Source organism: Taeniopygia guttata, chromosome 5 (assembly GCF_048771995.1).
Source record: "Taeniopygia guttata chromosome 5, bTaeGut7.mat, whole genome shotgun sequence".
Taxonomy (NCBI): domain Eukaryota; kingdom Metazoa; phylum Chordata; class Aves; order Passeriformes; family Estrildidae; genus Taeniopygia; species Taeniopygia guttata.
Genome location: NC_133030.1, coordinates 58,441,121 through 58,460,849, shown reverse-complemented (window position 1 = coordinate 58,460,849; position 19,729 = coordinate 58,441,121). Strand labels below are relative to the sequence as shown.

Sequence of the window (19,729 nt, the reverse complement as noted above, 5' to 3'; positions counted from 1 at the left end):
CTTTTTCAGTAGCTCATATATTTTGACCCTGTATTTTTGACCAATTTATTTTTCATTACCAGTGGACATGAAGATGAAGGCAGTACCTCTGTTACTCATAAGTTAACCTGAAGGTATTCACTTGTTGCACCACCTGCACTGTTAAGGAGATATTTGCCACCTGCCAAAGAATTCTTTCCATCAGTTCTGAAGATAAAAGTGGTGAGGGAATTATTGTAGGAATGGCTTTGCAGGAAAGTCAAGACCAAGGTATGTATGCAGGCCATGGGGATCCAGACAGGGATGTTTCCAAAGTGGTTTGTCAAACAATCCCATTTTTCCAGGAGAAGGACTCAAGGACATCAAACCTGGTTCCAAGTCCCTGTGAGACAGCACAGTAGAGAAGCACACTGTACACCCCAAGTTAAGGAACAACCAGGAAGCTGAGGACTGTGTGCACAGAAATTGTGTCATTTAAGTAAAAGTGACCTAAAGCGAGTGCTTTTATGACCTGTCCTAAAAACGAGGGCTTGCCACATGGTGCTGCTTTGCGACGAGGGGAGGCGAGGCTGAAAAAATAAGACAGGGAAGTATTTTCCTCTAAGAATATCTTCTCCTAATGGGAATTAGGGTGGGTTTTTTCCCCCCCACCTCCCCAGGAAGGGAACAGGCTGGTGTGTACCCCACTTACTTCGGCCAAGCGGGAGTGCTTGTGCACCACCTCAGCCTTGTTCATCGGCGTCAGCTGCTGCAGCACGCTGCGGCTGTTGGTCAGCGCCCGCGTCAGCCGGGCAAACTTGGTCCAGCCTGCAGGAAAAGAAGGGAACCGTGTCAGAAATCACAGCAGAACAACTCAGACTTCATCCAGTGCTAGTAAAGCTCCTTTCTGCTCAGCGCTATTCAGCCTCAGACCTGAATGGTTTCTCTAAATTGCCGCACAGAGCCGCTTCAGGCTCCCGGCTTAAAGACCTTGAGAAAGAGGAAAAATGTTGCTCCTTCAAGGCAACACAGGTAAATGTGAAAAGAATCAAAACATTCTTTCTTCTGCCTTCTGGAAACATTGTGTTAGAGGAATGACATAGTGTTTTCAGCCTTCTGGGGACATTCTCTGCTGCTGAAATCTAATTCTAAGCCACTGAAGTTCATGCAAAGGCTTCCCAAGCCTGCAAATCCTGTTGAAGGAAAATCCTTCCCAGCTACAGAAAGGCTCCTGCTGATTCAGAACCACTGGAGCAGCCCCAGAGGTCTGATCCTTAAGTCTTTACTAGTTTTTGCCCCAGCTAAATTTATGGACAAAAATAAACTGGGAAAAAAAATTAAGAAGACTGCACCAGCAGTGCTTCAAAAAAAAAATATTATAAAGCATTTAAAGTCAGATTAATAACTTGATTTTAAATGGCATGAGGAAATAAATTTAGCTATTATACTAATGATAAACATCTGCTTTAATTGTAGCCTGGGACCCACGCACTGAATTGCCTGTGAGGAACATTTTCCTGCAGCACCCAGCAAGGAGCTCTTTGTTACTGAGAGCAGCACCAACCCAGGGACATGTCAGCAAGTCATTCCTGCTGGAAAAACACCCCAGTGTTTGTGATGGTGTGGATGCATCAGTGGATGGGGTACAGCAAAGAAAACATCAGGAGTTTCAGCAGTGTAGCAGCTCAGTATTGAGCAGGAAAATTGAAAATCCAAGTATCTTTAGGAAGGAAACATATTTCCAAGGACATGGAAGGAGATGCTGAACATTCAGTTTAGCCAGGTATAATGTTGTTTTATCAAAAAGTTGTGGATAAAATATCAAACAAGTTACAGACAGGAAAGGGGTTCAGGAGAAGTTTTAACTTTCATTTAATCTGAATGCTGAGTAGGTGAAAATTAGGGAAAATATTCGTATCTGAGAAAGGGAACATAGAATTTCTAGAATTTCTACGTTAGAATCATCACAGAATCACAGAATGGTTTGGGTTGGAAGGGACCTTCAAGACCATCTCATTCCAACCTCCTGCCATAAACAGGGACATCTTCCACCAGACCAGGTTGCCCCAAGCCACATCCAACCTGGCCCTGAACACTCCCAGGGATGAAGCAGCCTCAGCTGCTCTGGGCAAACTGTGCTTATTTTTAAGTACCTTTTGTTGATAGGACTCAGGGACTTGGAATGTTAAGGGAAGCCCTGAAGGAGATGAAATAATGAGCAGGGAACAGAAAAGACAATAAAACTTCAAGAAAAAATTATGTACAAACTTGCGTTTGCCATTTAGAACATACATACCACATTCACACAAATGTAAATCCATTGTTCATCATTTAACAATCAGAACAGCTTAAAATACCATGACACGCCACCAGCACTGCACAAACATTTGTGTCTGGCTATTTATACATGACCTCAAAAATGCACATAAAAAATTCACTGGGAAAAGGTAAAAAATAGAAGCATTTTATTAACTTTTCAAATGTAAACTTTAAATGTGAGCTTTGGATATGTCTCATGCCTCTGGAGCTTACAGGGATATTCGATTAGGAATATGCACTTTATTTAACAAGGTCAAGGCAGACTACAGTGATCTGTGAACTATTAATTTCTAGAAAAAATCATTGTGCTTTTCCTAATTGTCTATAAAACTGCAGGAATGAGACAGCTTTAAGACAGAAGTCAGAACTGCTCTTTATTTTTCTAAACTAGCAATTTCAAAAGCCAAGTGAGCCTGGTAACAGCACTGTGACAGCTCTGCCCCAGCATTTCTAGTAATTGCTGGAGGCCACATTGCACGCAGGTGATTTATTTTGGGTCACTGCAAACACACAGCAAGAACCAGGAAAAAAGAACAGCTCTCCTCCAAGAAGGTGTTCACTCACTTCCAGGTACTCACACATTCGTGAATTCAGTCATGGTCCTCTTCCCCTGGAAAAAAATATTTCCCTGTGGTCCGTAAGGACAAATATGGGCCAGTCCCCAATCTTTATTCTGTCATCCTGCCTCACAGCTGATATGAGAGTGAGGAAAAGTGCTCAGCAAAAACAAAACCATCACAGACAAACTGCCCAAATCACCCTCATTTGCCACATCACAGTGTTGTCATCTACTCCAGCTCCTGACGGGGACATGGGGATGTCCAGCAGGGAGAAGTGAAAAGCCCTGTACATAGGGAGGTACAACCCCATGCTGGAGAGGGTTGAGCAGAAAATGGTGTGGGGATTCCCAGAGGACCAAGACTGAATGTGTCCAAGGTTGAAATTCTTGGCTGAATGAGACACAGAACTGCCAACAGGTCCAGGAGGGTGATCCCTCCCATCTCCTCCTCACTGGTGAGGCCAGTTCCTGCACTACTGTGAGGAGGATTTGGACAAAAGTCAGAGGCTGGCAATGACAGGAGATGGCTTCATGCACTCTAAAAATCCCGTCATGGTGCTTTGCAGGCTGAGAGATCCCTCTCACAAAAATACAGGGTTCAAAATGCCTCTCTTATAAAAGCAGAACTGGTAAGAAATCCCTTGTCACTGTTCTAGGTAAGAAAAGCATCTGTCCTGCATTAACCTCAAATGCAGAATTCCTGGGGAAGTTAGGGAAGATGCAGCAGTAAACTGCATAACATACAACAGTAACCTTTTTCTGCAAAAATAAAAAAAAAACCAAACCTACAAGTTTTTTTCAAATCCTTCTTTACCACCAGTGAGATCGTCAGTGTCATGTAAAAGAAAGAAGCCACACATTTTAGCATTCAAAGTTACCACTCTGCTCATCTGCTGTGACCTCTTCTTTTCACAGGACAAACCATTTCATCATGTCCTTTCTCCACCAAGACCAAAGCTTTGCTTTGTGCCAGAGCAGACTTTCTGCAAAACCCTTCCAGCCTCATTTAGAGACTGCACATTTTCACTTTTCTTTCAGCCCTGTTAAGCCCATGATTCTGGACACTGGAAGCACAGAATACAATAAAATGACTTTTTTTTCTCCAACTCAGCACCAAGTCCAATATTATTTTACCTGCTCCAATCTACCCATCTGCAATAGTGTGAAAAAAAGTACCAGGTTCTTTTGTTTCCTATTTACAACCCAAGAGAATTAAAAACACAGCAACAGCAAGATGCTGGGTTGTGAGTGGGAAGGTGAAAATGTATACAGGCTGCCTCGTGTCTGAAATAATCTGCACAGAGTACATTTCTCTCTTTCTTGACCTTGTTGTAGACTAGACAAATTCAGAATTATATTTAAAACCAATGTGTATGTTTAAATAGACCAGAGAAAATTTGCATAGCTGCCTACTGCTGTCAATGTTTCTTCAAACGATTCTCTCCTTTCTTTTCCTCTTTAGACAAACACTTGAAAAGAATGATAATTTTATCCCAAGTTTCAGTGACCGTCTGTCCTCACAGATATTTTCAGTCTGGAAAGAGTAAAGGAGACGCACAAATAGCAAGTGCAAGAGGGGTAAAAGCAAAAATGTACTTATGAGACAATGCAATACTTTTGATGCTGTTTTCAGCTCAGCTGGATTGCATCTTTCTTCCACAGCACTGCCTGAAAAATAGCACCCTGAACTTGCACCACTGCACTCAGGTTCTTGGGGAAAAAAAGCATCATCATCAGATCACACACCAGATCAGGCCAGCAGCTGCTTCTCCTCACAAGCAGTTAAACTTGTAAGGAGAAGCTTGTAAACTTGTAAGGTTCCACACAAAGATGTGAAACACCTCGAATGGAAAATTCTGTAGTAGCACATAAATAAAATTATTGTTTCCCCTGGTTCTCTTTAATTACTTTCTTACCCACGGACAAAATAAGAAGCATTTGTTCCCCTGCTTTAAAAAAACCCCTCGTGGTCTGCATTCATTCTCAGGATCCAAAACAATGATCTCTTAAACCCTAACCTAGCAAAATATTTGCCTGTTTCTATCCATTATTCAAAGTAAAATTACTGCATTCTCAGTAAACTGGAGGTTTAACAGTTACAAGAACAGGACATGAAGAATGCAAGCATGCTGATAGACATGGCCTAAACTACTCCCTGCCTTGGCCCAGCTGGAATGCTGCCCTTCCAAGCTGGTAACTTCCTTCTTCCTCCATGCATTTTAGACACAATTAAATATTTTACATCCACTATTCTCCATTTCTCTTGCCCTAAACCAGACTGCCAACTCGACAGCCCTCTGACTGTGGGTCTATCTGAAACAGAGATGACTTTGTGATGTCCTTCACACAGCAGCTGAGCCAGAGATTTGTCTGAAGAGAAATAAAAACAGCAACACCAAATTAATTTTTAAAAATATTTTTTTCTAAACCTTAGATGCTGTGACTGGTTGAAGCTGTTGATGTTGTGACAGGATGCCTGGGGAAGTAGAGGAGCATGGTGGGGAGGTAGGGAATAGTCAGGTGAAGCAGACAGAGCACCCAAAGACCTCCTCAGAGGAGGAAAAGCTTTCCAGAAGGGTCTAAGGAGCTCATTTAGCCACTCAGTGTTTTATGAATGTACAGATTCATACGCCACTACAGAAACTACGTGGCTCCTGAGGGGGAAATGGTATTTCAAGGTTAGAGCTCGATCCTTTTGCTCCTCCACCACCAGAAAGCCCAAACTATCCCTCTCACTACAGCATGTGCCTTTCCATCAGCTCCTCCTCCAACAACAGCAGTATTAATGCCCACACATCTTTCTCCCTGAGATCCCAAATCCATCATTCTGGTTTACACTGGGCACCTGGGACGGGCACAGCTCCGTGGCAGCTGCTCTGCACAAACCTCCCCTCCACTGCTGCACTCGCTGCTTTCTCTGGGTGCAAAATCCTTTCCAGACTCATTCAGAGACTTCACATTTTCACATTGGCAGTGCCACAGGGACCTCTCTCTGCCCTTGTGGTCACCAGCCTGCTCCCCAACAACACACCCTGCAGATGGATCCTGCACACAAACACCCCCAGCCAGCTCCAACACTGCTCCTCTTCCCTGCTGCCTTCCTTGGGCAGGGAGAAACGCCAGCCAGGTCCAAGATGTTGATGCAGTGTATGGCAGAGCATAAAAAAAAGAAACCAGAGTAAAATCTGTCCAAAGGAAGTGCAGCAAGGGAGGCTTCCCCAAGCAGAAGTGATGCTGGAATGGATGAGACGCAATCATTGAATTGTTTAGCTTGGAAAAGACATCCAAGACTCTTTCCTAAAGAGGGAAAACCTTGTAATCAGAAGGATTTCCAAGCTCACAAAGCTCACCAAACAGAAAATATTTTCATATATAACTAAATGCAAGTTAGTTCTAAAACCTTTAGAACTCTCACCATCATTTAATTAAGAGCTGAAAATTTGCAGTCTCTCTGACTGGGTTTGTGTACAGTTCCATATGCAGATCTAACCACCCAGCTAGCAGCCACACTGGAAAGAAAATGAGTTCTTAAACTATATTATGTTATTTTAAAGCTAAATTCATACATCAGAGTTTATGAAGAGTTAAAAATCTCAAGATGAAATGTGAATGTCGACACAAACCTCGACATGACTAGTTCCCCTAATAAAGCATCAATGTAGCTCTACTGAGTTGCAATTAACCTTTTTGTCAGGGTTTGTCTGGTCTTAAATAATGATGACTTTAAATCAGTATAACAGGGAATTATCCCCTACCTTAGATTGCAGGGAATACACTGGGGTTAAGAATTATATTCTGTGTAAAAAAAAAAAAAAAAAAAAAACAAAAACACAAACAAACAAACAAAAAAAAACCAAAAAAAAAACCCAATTGCAGAGGGCAATTCCAGCAGTGCTTGTGTTGATTCCTGCCTGCAGGAGCACAGGGAGCAAATCCCAGTCATGGAAAGATTGTTCCGATCTCACTGTGGAGCACAAAACAGTAAACATGCAGAATGCTTAAATAATATATAATTTATGACTTACCCACAAAAGCAAAGAGCTAGCACTGCTCAGAGTTAGGAAGTGTGGAATTCAATTGGTAACACAGATCATCCTTTGGCATAAATAGTTAGCATGTATAAATCCAAATTATCTCTACACTCTCAAACAGTAAAATCATGATAATGGCTGGCTGTTTGCTCTTTACTGCAGGCAAAGTATGTCTGAAAGAGTTCACTGTCTCTGAAAAAGTTGATAATTCCAGTATTGGGTTTTTAGAGACAGGGGAATAAACAGGATTCCTGAATAAACAGATTAATAGTCAAACAACGTTCAATCATTCCCATGGTGCAGTAAAAATATTTCTGGACTTAGAGTCTATTAAAATGAAATTCAAAATATTGGAATAAATTTCTGGAATTGAAACTCTGTGTGTTCCACTGATAATGCACTGCACTCCTGGAATAATTTTTACATCCAACCTCCCTTCTGGCTCAGTGTTGGGTTCCCAGTTACCATCCACCCACTGCAACTGCTGGGGAGCTCAGTATGGATGAAGAACTAATGGGTAATCTTGGGCATATCATTTTACCTCTCTGAGCTTCAGTTTCTCCTCCTTAAAATGAAGATAATGCTAATTACCTAATTTGCAAGCCATTTTGAGATCTACTGATAAAGAGAGCTAAGATTTATATAACTCTAGACTACACTAGGCATACATTTTAAAATTACAAAATATTTTTCAATTCTCAAATGTACAGTCTATGTAAAATGTATGATGTAAAATGTAAAATGTACAGTGACCAACTTCTTGCATTTCACTTTTCTGCAAATAAGGCTAATATACACAAACAGAGGGCCACTGGGGAATTAGTTCCCATAAGTGTATAAAAACAGGTGCAAATTTTAGGAAGAAGAAGGGGAAAAAAAGAAAATACTAAATACTGTAAATGTCATTTAACTGGCTTTTACAAGTTGGTCAGATAGCAAAGTGCTCCTCCCATCACATCACCTGATCCAGGTTCTGCATTTGAATCACCCCAGAGTGGCCAAAGCCCCTTGCACAGCAATCTTCACCAAATTGACCCTTATGTGACACTCTCAACAAGATATTGAGACCACACAGTTCAGTAAATTAGAGGTTAAATGGGTGAAGAATTTATTACTTGGCAAGTATCAAACAAGGAGCAGTAGAAAATAGTTAAAATTTATTACTGGGGTCCTTCTGGACACCAGTGGCCAGGCATCCCATTCAGTGCTTGTCTCCAGGGATTGAAAGTTTTTATAAAATGCCCGATAGAAGTGTCAAATGACAGGAGGATTAGAGGGATGTTAAAAGCACTGAGGACATTGAAAGAGGATGATGTGCTTGATGCCTGAGCACGTGCCATGAAAACACGTTTTAAATGGAAAACAGTAATCCAGAGAAAGGCAATGAAAATAGTAACTCCAGCACAGGAGGGGAAAATGTCCCAAGCAAAGAACAGGTCTGAAAATGATCCAAAGGTCTTGGTAGATGAGCAATTCAGCATGTAATTGGCTTTGGCAAAAAGTCACCTGCTCCTTGGATACATAGCAGTAAAAGCTGGGCTTGGAGGCTGAGCAATGAGCAATAATGAGGAATTAGCTGGAAACCCACCTGGCCACAATAATTGCTGCAGAAACTCACTGGGGACCTGGGAGGCTGAAATCCAGGCCACCACAGCTTCATCCCTACTGCTGCCAATGAGCTGGATTAAAGGGCAGCTAAAATATCCATGTATCTGCCATCACCAGACCTCCACATTCAGTCTAGACAGAGGTTTAAGAAGCTGAACTCATTTACTTTATCAAAATAAGGCACAGTGATGAGCTGATTATATGTGCAAATGCCTTAGTGGGACTTTCTTAATACAGTGGGAAAAAAGACATAAGAAGATGCCCTGCAAGCAGCTAAAAACAGGCTAATTTGACACTTCTTTAATGCCAAAAGCCTAATGGAGAAGCACAAAACAAAGTAAGTAAAGTAGTGGAATCTCAGCCTCTTCTAAATCAATACTGGATGCCTCCCTGGAGGGGATGATTTAGTTACACACAAGTTCATGGGTTCAGCAGAGGAGCAACTTAGTGAAGTGGAATGCCCTCTGTTACACAGATCAGACTTTTAAACTCCACTACATTTGTACTTATTATTTTAGATTTGCCTAATGATGAGTGCTCAGTTTTCTACATACAAAGTATATCCATCTACAAACAGCTTCTGCTTCAAAGATGAGCTTCCAGTTTAATTCAATCTCTCACAGGGTTAGATTTCATTTCAATGGGATTGCATTTTCATTGCACATTAAACTTCCAGAAATTTGCAGACAGTTAATGTGCATCGATGGGTTGCTGACGGAGCACACAGAGGGCTCCAAAGGCTGTATCAGATTCAGAAAAAAAGTACTTCATTTCTGTGAAAGAAACTAAACAACCCTGGATATGGAAATTCCCTTTTCTTCATCACGGTGGGTCTCCAGCAGCAATAAAGCAAAAAAGGCTACAGACGGGGAAGAGGCAGTGAAAATAAGGCCTTGGAGCATCACTCCTGAAAGTGAGGAAGCAAATCTCTCTGTGACTGCTCAGCCTGTGCATTGTCTGCAGAAAGTGCCAGCAACACACTGCTGAAGACATAACAGGGATGAATAACAGGGATGCTTGTCCTGCAGGAACAGGAGAAAAGCAACCTTGGAAGGTCTTCCAGGTTACTGGCAAGCTGTGCCTATCCCAAATGGATGGTTTAAAATACTACCCAAAATAGTCTTTTATCAAAATATTATCTAACTATCTAAATACTAAAAGAGATTATTTCTCAGTAGCACTGCACTGAGTTGTCTGCTCTTGGCACTAAAACCCACCTGGTGTCCTGGCAAATGCCCATTCTGTCATATCCCCCTCCCCCACCAAAGTCCTTAATTCTGTCATATCTCCCTCCCCCACCAAAGTCCTTTCTCCCAGCCCAGGAGTCCCTGGATGCTGCACTCTAGACCCAGGGGAGAATGGAGAACTGGAGGTGATCTCCTTGCTGCCTGGAAGGGAGGGAAATTGCAGATAACAGCAAAAGTAAACAGCATGAGAACAAGTGGGTATCTATTGTGACCCTTGTTATTACAGCCACAGAAAAGTGCAATAAAAACATGTTAAGGATATCCAAATTGTAACCTGTTAAATTACTGTGATGGATTACTGTCAATGTGATGTACTCAACAGGGTACACTGTGCTTCAGCTAAAGGTAGAAACCTTATTTTCATGCCCTAATCCCTCCACCCACTTCCTCTATTATCACCAGGTTGGATACCCCCTCAAGGAAAAAAAGGTTCCCATGTGCAACCAGTTATATATGCTTAATAATTTGCACTTATTAAAGATAAAAAAAGGATCAGAATTACAGGCTTAGCAAGGATTAGCAAGCATTAAGTGCATATTTCTGCAACTACTACACTTTTTATAGCCCTGTCACACTCTGAGATAGAGTTGTATCATTATATAGAGTTATATAACCATAAAGAGTTATATCACTGGAAGCATTACAGCATTGTCCCAGACAAACTTGATTATCAGAGTCTGGCTCTATCAAGTGAAAATGGGAAAAAAAAAAAGAAAGAAAAAAACAAAACAACTTCAGGATCCTGCTGTGCCATTTCCTGATCCCATCTGTTAACAACACACTGTCCTAAGTTGTAAGGGGCTCGTTAACACAACTTTGCATCCTGATTCTACATCACATCATTATTCCCTAGAACTTCCCCATCACTATAGATGTGACAAGCCTGATCCCTCACTCCACAGAAACTCCAGATAACCAGTGAAAATCCTAACCAACAAAAAAATCTAAGTTTACATAGAGGCCATGTTTTTTCTTCACTGATGATAACAAAGGCAATAAAACCACTGCACAACTAGGTGAAACTTCACTATTAACCAAAACTGCTGATATTTTTTTTCTATACTTAAACTTTTTGTTCCATAGAATCTGCAGCATTCCTGGCGTCAAATGGTTTTAAAATTTTAAGTGGCCCCATTCACCCTTCTAATAGTTAGGGCCCAGAAAAATGGCTTAATTTTTTTCCTGACAAATAAACAGGAGATTATTACCACTGTGTGTCTTTGGAGGAATTGAAAGTCTTCAGATGTTTTTAAAAGGCCATTGGGTAAAGACAGAATAAAAGCTCAGCAAGCTGATAAAAGCATCCAACTGTGACCTGACAATGGTACAAACATTAAAAAAAAAAAGATCCTTTGGGTTTTATTCACCTAAAGAAAATACATAATAGGATCTTTCATATGCTTGTAATGGCCTTCCACCTCTGCTGAGCACGGCCTCGAGCCAGACCTGGGGATTTGGCCCTCTGCCACCACAGGTGGGACCTGCTGCTTGCTGCTGAATCCAGATCAGACAAATACTCCTATCAGCAAAGAGGAGCTGGAGGAGGAAAGGAGGGATCAGACAAATACAGCACAGCTCCTTAACCAGAAAATAAAGCACTGGCCCAGGGACCACCAAGGGCAGCCGTGGTCTCCTGCCTCACCATGAATTCTCACACCTCTTCTTCTTCCACACTGCCCCATCCACCGCTGGCTCAATGCTTGTAGTGCCACTGGGGCACTATAAATCCAAAACCAAACCAATGGAGGGGTTCTCTCTATCCTCCAGACCTCCACAGCTGCTGGTGGCACCTTCACTCAGGAGGGAACACATCAACCAGGAGGCTGATCCTTCCTTCCATCCTCATTTTTGCTGCTTCTGCTGGAGCTGCTGGGGCGGTTTAGACACTTTTGACTGGTTAGACACTTTTTGAAGTAATTTTCCATTTACAAGGAATGGCTTTACAGCAGTTTTTGGTCACAGTTTCATTGCCATACATCACAGGTCTCCCACACATCACCCAGCAATAATAGATTGAAGCACAAGTAACAAGAAAACAAGTCAGTCCAATCTTTAGTCGACAGTTGACTGCCTGTACCCTCTCAGAAAACAAGGTGTTTGATCTCTGTCACTGTATTTTATGGGAGGAAGGTGGCTTTTAAATATCCCTTCTCTCAAGTCTTGCTTACAGTCCAGTAAGTTTCAACAGCTTTCTGGTCTGCAGCAAATTCACAGCGCCCTGGGTGAGCCTGGGAAAAATTTTCATTACTTTTATTCTCTCTGGCAAGCAAAGCTCCCTCCTTCTCCTTCTCCTTTCAGCATTAACAGAGCAAGTGATGAGCACACAGGTAAGCAGAGACACACCATCTGTCACAGTGTCCCAGACCTCTCTGACTCCCTCTGCTCGCACAGGGCTTGTCCCCGTGAAGTCAGCTGCATTTTTTGCACTCAACAAACACGCTTTTATACCCACATCAGGAAAAAAAATATCCCACCTCACCCTGGCAATGTGCTTTGTAGTAGGACAACTGATTCATTTGTCTGCCTTTTCACAAACCCAACAAGATGCTCGACACTTTTGGGCAGATCTGCATCCTCAGCACCACTCTGCGTCCCCCAAACCTGCTGTTCCCTGGCAAGGTCCCCACAAGATGCCAACCCCACTGCAAGCAGATCTGGCCAAGCCAACCAGGTATTTCCAGGAGTGGGGACACACAGACACTCTGCAGTGTAGATACAAACAGTGCCATGATTTAAATACCTCACAGGAACATGACATACTGAAGCTTCACAACAAAGCAACACACCTTTGAACAGTGCAGAGGGTTTTGGTATGGAGAGATTATTGCATAATGGCATCAATATTTTATTCCTGCTGAATTTTTTATCTCAAATTTACTGCTCCCATAAGTAACACACAGTAACTCATCTGCACCATAGTTACTCATGTATTATGTATTGCATGGTCCTGGCAGAATTTCTTAATAAATATCCTTCTTTTAAAAAGGAAAAAAAAAAAATAGCCCTTTCAATGGCAAATCCCAGCACTCAGCAGCAACATTTTATTGAAACCCTTTTCCGCAAGACTTTAAAAACTCTCCTCTAAATTTTAACGTATGTGTTTATCAATCTCATAATTCAAAAAGAAAGTGGCCTGGCAGCTTCTAAGCACATTGTAATGTTATCTGCAGGGACAATGAGTTATGTATCTCTCAGAGCACCATGTCTGACACAGAACCACTATGATCCCAGTGCCATGGGATCCCAGAGACCCACACAGCTGAGACACACAGGGTAATGCCACAGTGCTGTTTTCCCACCCCTGGAGTAAAGTGCTGCAAATATTTGAACATGTTTCCCTTATATCAAGGATACAAAAGACAAGCTTTAATTTATACAGAAGCAGAAGAAAAATCAGGCCAGTGGTTTGTAATGATGAGGTTTGTTGGAGGGACAGATCAATGCTCTTCAATGCTCTAATAAAAGCACCCTGAGCAGATTCTTCAGGCTCCAGTTCTATGCTTTAAAGGCACTTGGGAAATGTGGCTGCACTGCCTCTGAGATGTTCTGGTTGAGTTTTGGGGGTTTTAGAGTATGACTTAGACAGAAGTAAGGGCTCTTTAGACATAGAGCCAAACCTCTTTGGCTGTTGAGGGCAGTATTTTGTGATTTCCATCATTAATACCTGGCATTTTAACTAATGGCGCTCTCCAGTACAGAGCACCAGCACACAACTCATGCATTTCACTGCTACTGCTCTTTCCCATAGGAAGAAATATTCCTGTTCTGGATGCCACATGGGTTCTGCTCCTCCTCAGGCACAAGATGGAGAGGGGAAGAGCTCAGCCCCTGAAGCACATCCCTGCCTCCCCAGGGAAGGCAGCAGAGTTTGAATCTCCCTGAGGCTGAGAATCCACAGGAGGCAATATTCATCATTTCTGCATTTGAGAGCCACCTCCAGTATGTTCTCTCTGTCCTGCTGCCACAAGGCTTCTCAGTGCAACTCAGTCCTGTGGGAAGTGGGACAGAGCTGGGTAAAAACAGGGATTTGGGAGCTGGTTCCATGTGAAATACATCTTGGTTCCCCAAGAAGGCATCAAGTAGGAAACCTTACAAGAAGATTCTTGTAAACACAGGTTGTTTTCCTTGATGAGCTCACACTATGTATTACATATACTGCAGCAAGGAGCCAGTCCCATGCCTTCAGATACCTATAAAGTCCTTTTAATTAACTGGCATTTACCCTAAAAGTCTCAGATTATTTCCAGGCAGAATTCTACATTACGGAGCTGAAAGTGAAATAAAGAACATTTGCAGGTTGCTATCTAAATTGTCGAGGCAATAAAGTTTATGATGGCTGAGAAGGTATTCCTATATCAGGATCTTATAATTTTATGGATAACATTCTCTAGGCAAAAACAAAAAACAAAAACAAAAACAAAAAAAAAGTTGTATTTAGTGTTAGCTCGGAGAGGAGCCTTTCATTTTAAATCTGCCTTTATAAACTGACTTTTCAGTTATCCAAACACTTGCAATAAGTGCTATCTAGATACTAAGAAGCTGTTTGCATTCAAATGACAACCAACTTTATCCTAAAGAAGATGTCTTAGAGCACACTAGCTCCAAGTGAGATATCAAACCTCCTTCAAGCGTGAAGAAAAAACATAGTAAAGAATTAATCATCAGGAGGCAACTTCCAAGTGACGTGGATAATGTCCTTCCTTCTTTATGTAAGCATGCACTGTTTCACCCAAAGCAATACACATGTAAACCTGACACAAGACACGTGTTTTGGAATTAAAGCAGAGGATGATGCTGCCAGATCCTCTGTACCTTTCCCCATCAATTTTTCCTGCAAGGCTGCAGGCCTGGCCAGGAGCTGCTCAGTGACAAGAGCATTCCAACAAAATCCTGCCCTGCAGCCGATAAGTAACAAGCACAATGCGCTCTGCCACGCAGCCATCACTCCTGAGCAGTAATAAATGACTCAAACAGGCTGGTTCACATTTCACCTCCAGGATGGAGAATGGGAAGAAATATCAATATCTCATCCCAAGGAGCTGGAATTATTTTTTCCTGAAAAGATGACACCTGTCCTGTAATAGAAAGATCTCCCAAAACAGACAGCATTCAAACAACTCAAAACTGTGTAATTTTTAGAAAGTGCCAGGTGTAGTGATGAAGAAGTCAATTACAGAGAAAAATGAAGGCTTGTGACTCTAGAAAAATATTGGTAGGGAATTTCCACTTATGGTGACTTATCTTTTTTTTTTTTTTAATAATTTAGGAGAGCGGCATTGAAACTCTGACAGGTTATGAAACATTTCCTCAGTTCAAGACACAGATCACAGACAAGACACGTTCCTGTGACAGGTCTGAGCTCAAGCATTTACTTCTATCCTTCACAAAAAATAATAATATACTTCACGTTTACCTTTTGTTGAATCATCTTCGATCGGTTGCTTGAACAAAGTGATATCCTTAAAAGTGCACAAGAACAAAACCACTTTTTCGTGTTCATTTCTTATAGGTGCAATTTGCATGTAGAACCAAACTGGGGTTCCTGGAGCAGAGAAAAAAGTGACATTGGAATGTGGTGTAGCACAGACTACCCCCAGCCCATAATATTTACACATTATTAAAACACACATGTAGTTTAGCTATGTATCTCAATATTTCTGCATCCTCCAGACTTTTTAATTTTACTTTCTCCAAGGAAAACAACATATTCCCATTTTTACAGCTTCATTAATCTAACTAGATGACAGAGACAGGAGGCTATATAAAAACTCATTCTGAAATAAAATACACTGTTCTTCCCCTCTTGCTCTTGTTTTTTCACAGTATGCTGCACAAACTTAGGTCTGAAATGTGGAAAGGTGACAAAAAATCAGGTGGATGGCATCTTTGATTCCCTCTTTACATAATATGGAGCTATCAAATCCAAAAAATGATGGAATATACTGTGAAGTGCTCCAAATTTTATATTACTCCAAATTTTATATTACTACTATATTACTAAATTATTTAAGAGGACCTGAGTTGGACTCTCAGTGTCCTATCAGGACAAATCAGATTAGATTTCTTTTTTTTTGTTTCAGGTCACACTTCCACCTCCTCACTGCCCTGCCCAGTGCAGCACTCTCCCAGCACAGTTATCTCGACTTAACTTCTGAAATGAAACCAAGTGTTTTTCAAATCCTACCACCCACCAAATAAACAGCCAAAACCAGCCCTTGGTTTTGGAGTGGCCAGCTTGGCTTTTGGTAAATCCCTCCTGTTTGCAGAGGTCTCCTGCAGGTGCTCAGGAGCTGAAGTTTCCAGGCTGACACACACATGGCAGTTCCCTGCACACATACAGGTGTGCTCCACAAGGGGTGAAATCCTAGAACACTGGAGCAATTTTCTTAGAAACCCCTTGTTCCCCTGCAGGGAATGTCAGATGTTCTCCATCCAGCAAAGCTCCCTGTCCCTCCCTCCCAAACGAGCACCTACGCACACTGCACCATAAATGCCTTCACAGCCAGATAATTACCTCTGGGATTTGATGTGCTTTCAGCCAGGTGACAGAATGGCTTTTCTCCTGAGCTGCCTGAGAGCTGACACAGTGACACAAGCCTCTTGCCCACTGTTATCCCACACGGGTACTGCTGGCCCCCCCAAACCTCCTCTGATGCTCCAGGTCCAGGAGCTGTGCCAGGAGCTGCAGCACAGATCCCAGAGGGCAGAGAAACCATTTGGGCTAGGATTACTGTGGGGAAGGTTAAAACCCACAAGGGTTTATTGAAATTCTACCCAGATTAAGCCAGTAACTCACTACCAGTAAACTGGAGAAGTGGGAGAGATGTGGGACTGCTTTTTGTGATAATTCCAAAGCCATTACGCTGATTACTTGATTATCTTAATTCCCAGTTGCTAACCCAAGACAAAAGACTTTTCATAACTCCTAAAACAGAGTGCTGCAGCTTTCCAGAGAAGTAATTTGCACTTATACCTGGAAATCCATTGGTACCCTTTGAGATGAAAGCAAGTAGGCAAAACACCCTGTACAAGGGTGCTGACAAAAATCAAAGACAGAGGAAAGGTGGCTACTGCTGCAGAAGCAGCAACATGAGAAAAAGCAGGTAAAGAGGTTTCCTGAGTATTACCATGTAGATAAACATATATAGAGAGAGCCATGCATATACATATATATATATATATAAATATACGTATATGCAGGCATGCCTAATGTGGTTGGTGAATAGTTGTGTGGGCAGAGGTAAGGACTATATAATGAGGGAATGCAGCAAAGCAGAAGAGAGTTGTAGCAAGCTTTTAAGTCTTGAAGCTGGAAGCTACAAGCTGGGTTAGAACACCAAGGGGAGTGTGAAGGCAGCAGTCAAACAGATGTTGCCAAAAAACATCAGCCCTTAAAGATCATCTCTAACACAGCAGAGAAGGATGGGAAAACAACCTGAAAACCTCAAAATCTCCCTCTGCCAGAAGCAAAAGGTAATGGGTAAAGGAAAAAAAAAAAAAAAACAAAACAAAAAAAAAAAAAAACACCAAAACCACACATTGTGCCACATTATCAAAAATACACAGCACACCTGGACCTACAGTTTGAAAATGGGTGGGAGGGTGCTCTGAAGACACTGCAAGCCTCATGTTGGTGACAAACACAAGCCCTTCCACAGAGTAACCACCTACACTCTGCAGAAGTACATTCATACCAACAGATAACTAATCTTTATTTCCTTCTCTGCTCCAATTTTCAGCCTGGAGGACAAGCAGGCAGTGTCTTGAAGGACCATCTTCCACGAGGCTCAGGGAATGACAAATGGAAGCAAACCCTGAGCACACCAGCTGGTTCCAGGGGTGAGCTGTTAGCATCAGTGAGGGGTTGAGGTTCTGGGCTTCGGGTGATGGAGCAGAAAGCTGACAATGTTATGGATGGGAATTGACTCAAGCCCAGAGAGAAATACTGAGTAATTTTCCATAAAGTCCTTCTGTAATCCTGCATAATTTATGGAAAGTGTAGGCTTGGAGAGCTGGGCAAAGGTGAAGATTTTATTAAGGCAGATGCAGCTCAATAAATCTCTGCAGCATCATCAAGCTCCAGCAGACAATCCCCAACCCAAAGCAAAAAGCATCTGCCTTGTCACAGGAAAGTCACCAAGAGAAGATTTTTCTCTTTTTATGCAGAAATAAAATAGGAAGGAATATAATTCTGGCCCATTCTAGAGCAAGAGCTACTCCAGCATTTACTAAGAGAAGCCAGGAGAGAGCACAGGATCTCTGGGAACCACTTTGGAAATCACATGGACACAGGGCATGGCAGTGCTGGGCACCACCACTGGCAAACATTCCCAATATGAGCCTGTCCCAGGAGATTCCCCTGATGTGAGGGGGCATCCAGGTGACCTGGAATGCACAGGAAACGGGAAGAAAAGCATAAAATCTGTGGAACAGACACATTCATACGCTTAGGAACCAAAAAGAGGTCATTTGGAGGGCTCCCCTAGGCACCTGCAGGAACAGCTGGACTTCAGGGCTGGTCTGGCTTCTCTTTTTAATTAACATGTTGGCTAAAATGCCTTGAGGCAGGCAGAACTGGAGAACTCTACAGGCATTTCCTGCTATTTTAGTGCTCACACAGGAAGATTTAGTCTAAAAAGGGAAAACAGAGGTAAAGCATAAGAGGAGGTGTCCCTTCAATGTCACGAAAGGATTAGGTGAGTTTGCAGTGAAATGGGGCAGTCAAGGCACAGGGAGCTCTTCCCTGAGGCACAACATTCCCTTCCCTCAGCCACAGCATGCAGGGAAAACCTCTGGTAAAAAACCATGTCAGCATCAAAGCCCACCCAGGGGAAGCATGGCCTCAGATTCTGGGCTCCAGGAGGGTGAACAGGGGGAAAGATCCCCAGCCCCACAGCCCCTGCACAGGGCACCGAGAGCCAGACTGAGGAGAAATCTCCATCAGGATTGGTCTTGGAATGCTCCTGGCCACCAACCCAGTCAGCTGGACTAATTCTGTGCAGAGTAGAGGAACCAGCTCTTCTGAGGCACCTTTAATCTGAGTTTTGGCTTTCTGTCTTGGGAGGATGCTCTGTGCTAGTGAAGGAGGCTGTTCACTTCCACTGACAACTGCTGGAGCTCACCCTAGGTCGGGGGTGGCTCTATGTGGTGGAAAAGTCTCTCCTCCAACCCATGCTTTCAAAGAAAGGTTCAGCAGTCTTCTGTTGTCTGGTCTCAAGGTAGTTTATTGCAAGTTATCTAAAATATTTTCTTCTCAGACTGCTGTGGTTTGCTCACAGCTCAGGCAGAGGCACACACACACCCTGACATCCTCTCTGACTCCCGACTGCTTCTTCTCTCCCCGCCCAGGGCTGCTGCTGTCTTTTATATGGTACATTACGTGTTACATGGTTACAGTTTTTCCCCAGTGCCTATTACCTATAATAAATGGTGCCTTTCTACTCTAAACCAATCTGTGAGTGCCAACATCACCAAGAACATGGAGGTAAGGAGAAGAAAGAGGGAGGACAGGACAGGCCCAAATCCCTCCATCTTAGAACTTCTGACCCCCATGTACAAAACCAAAACCCTCCTGTACAGCACTCAAAAATTCTTCCCTCTACTTTGTGATTACTTCTACTATAATATCTAAACTTTTGTGACTTCTTGTTCTTCCTGCAAGATTGGTAAATCATACCATAGTTCAAACCCAAAATCACAGCTGTTTCCAGCTGCCTGCCAGGGTCTCAAATGCTTCTGACCTGGACCCGGAACATCCAAAAATGTCTGAGGGACATTTTGAGCTCCGACAGACAACAACAGGAATCACAACCACCAGCTCAGCAGATCTGTCCACCATGCACAAGTCCAGCATGAGGCCACACAACAGCATGGGCTGTGCTCAGGATGTGCTCTGAGGTCGACGAGCCAGCACTGCCCAGGACGGAAAATGAGACTGGAATGGCTCGTGGTTAAGACAAAATGAAGAAAATCTCCAGTTCTGGCAACTTCCTGCAAACCCAATGGCA

At 42.6% G+C, this 19,729-nt stretch overlaps 1 protein-coding gene across 1 annotated transcript in view; it reads right to left on the bottom strand.

Moving 5' to 3' along the window:
* KCNH5 (potassium voltage-gated channel subfamily H member 5) overlaps window positions 1-19,729 on the bottom strand; it is a 160,341-nt gene that overhangs the window by 120,372 nt on the left and 20,240 nt on the right. The window contains exons 4-5 of the mRNA XM_030275155.4: window positions 15,136-15,264; window positions 671-786 (exon numbers count right to left, since the gene is read on the bottom strand). Coding sequence (XP_030131015.1) covers window positions 671-786; window positions 15,136-15,264 — 245 coding nt within the window. The remainder of the gene's footprint in view (window positions 1-670; window positions 787-15,135; window positions 15,265-19,729) is intronic.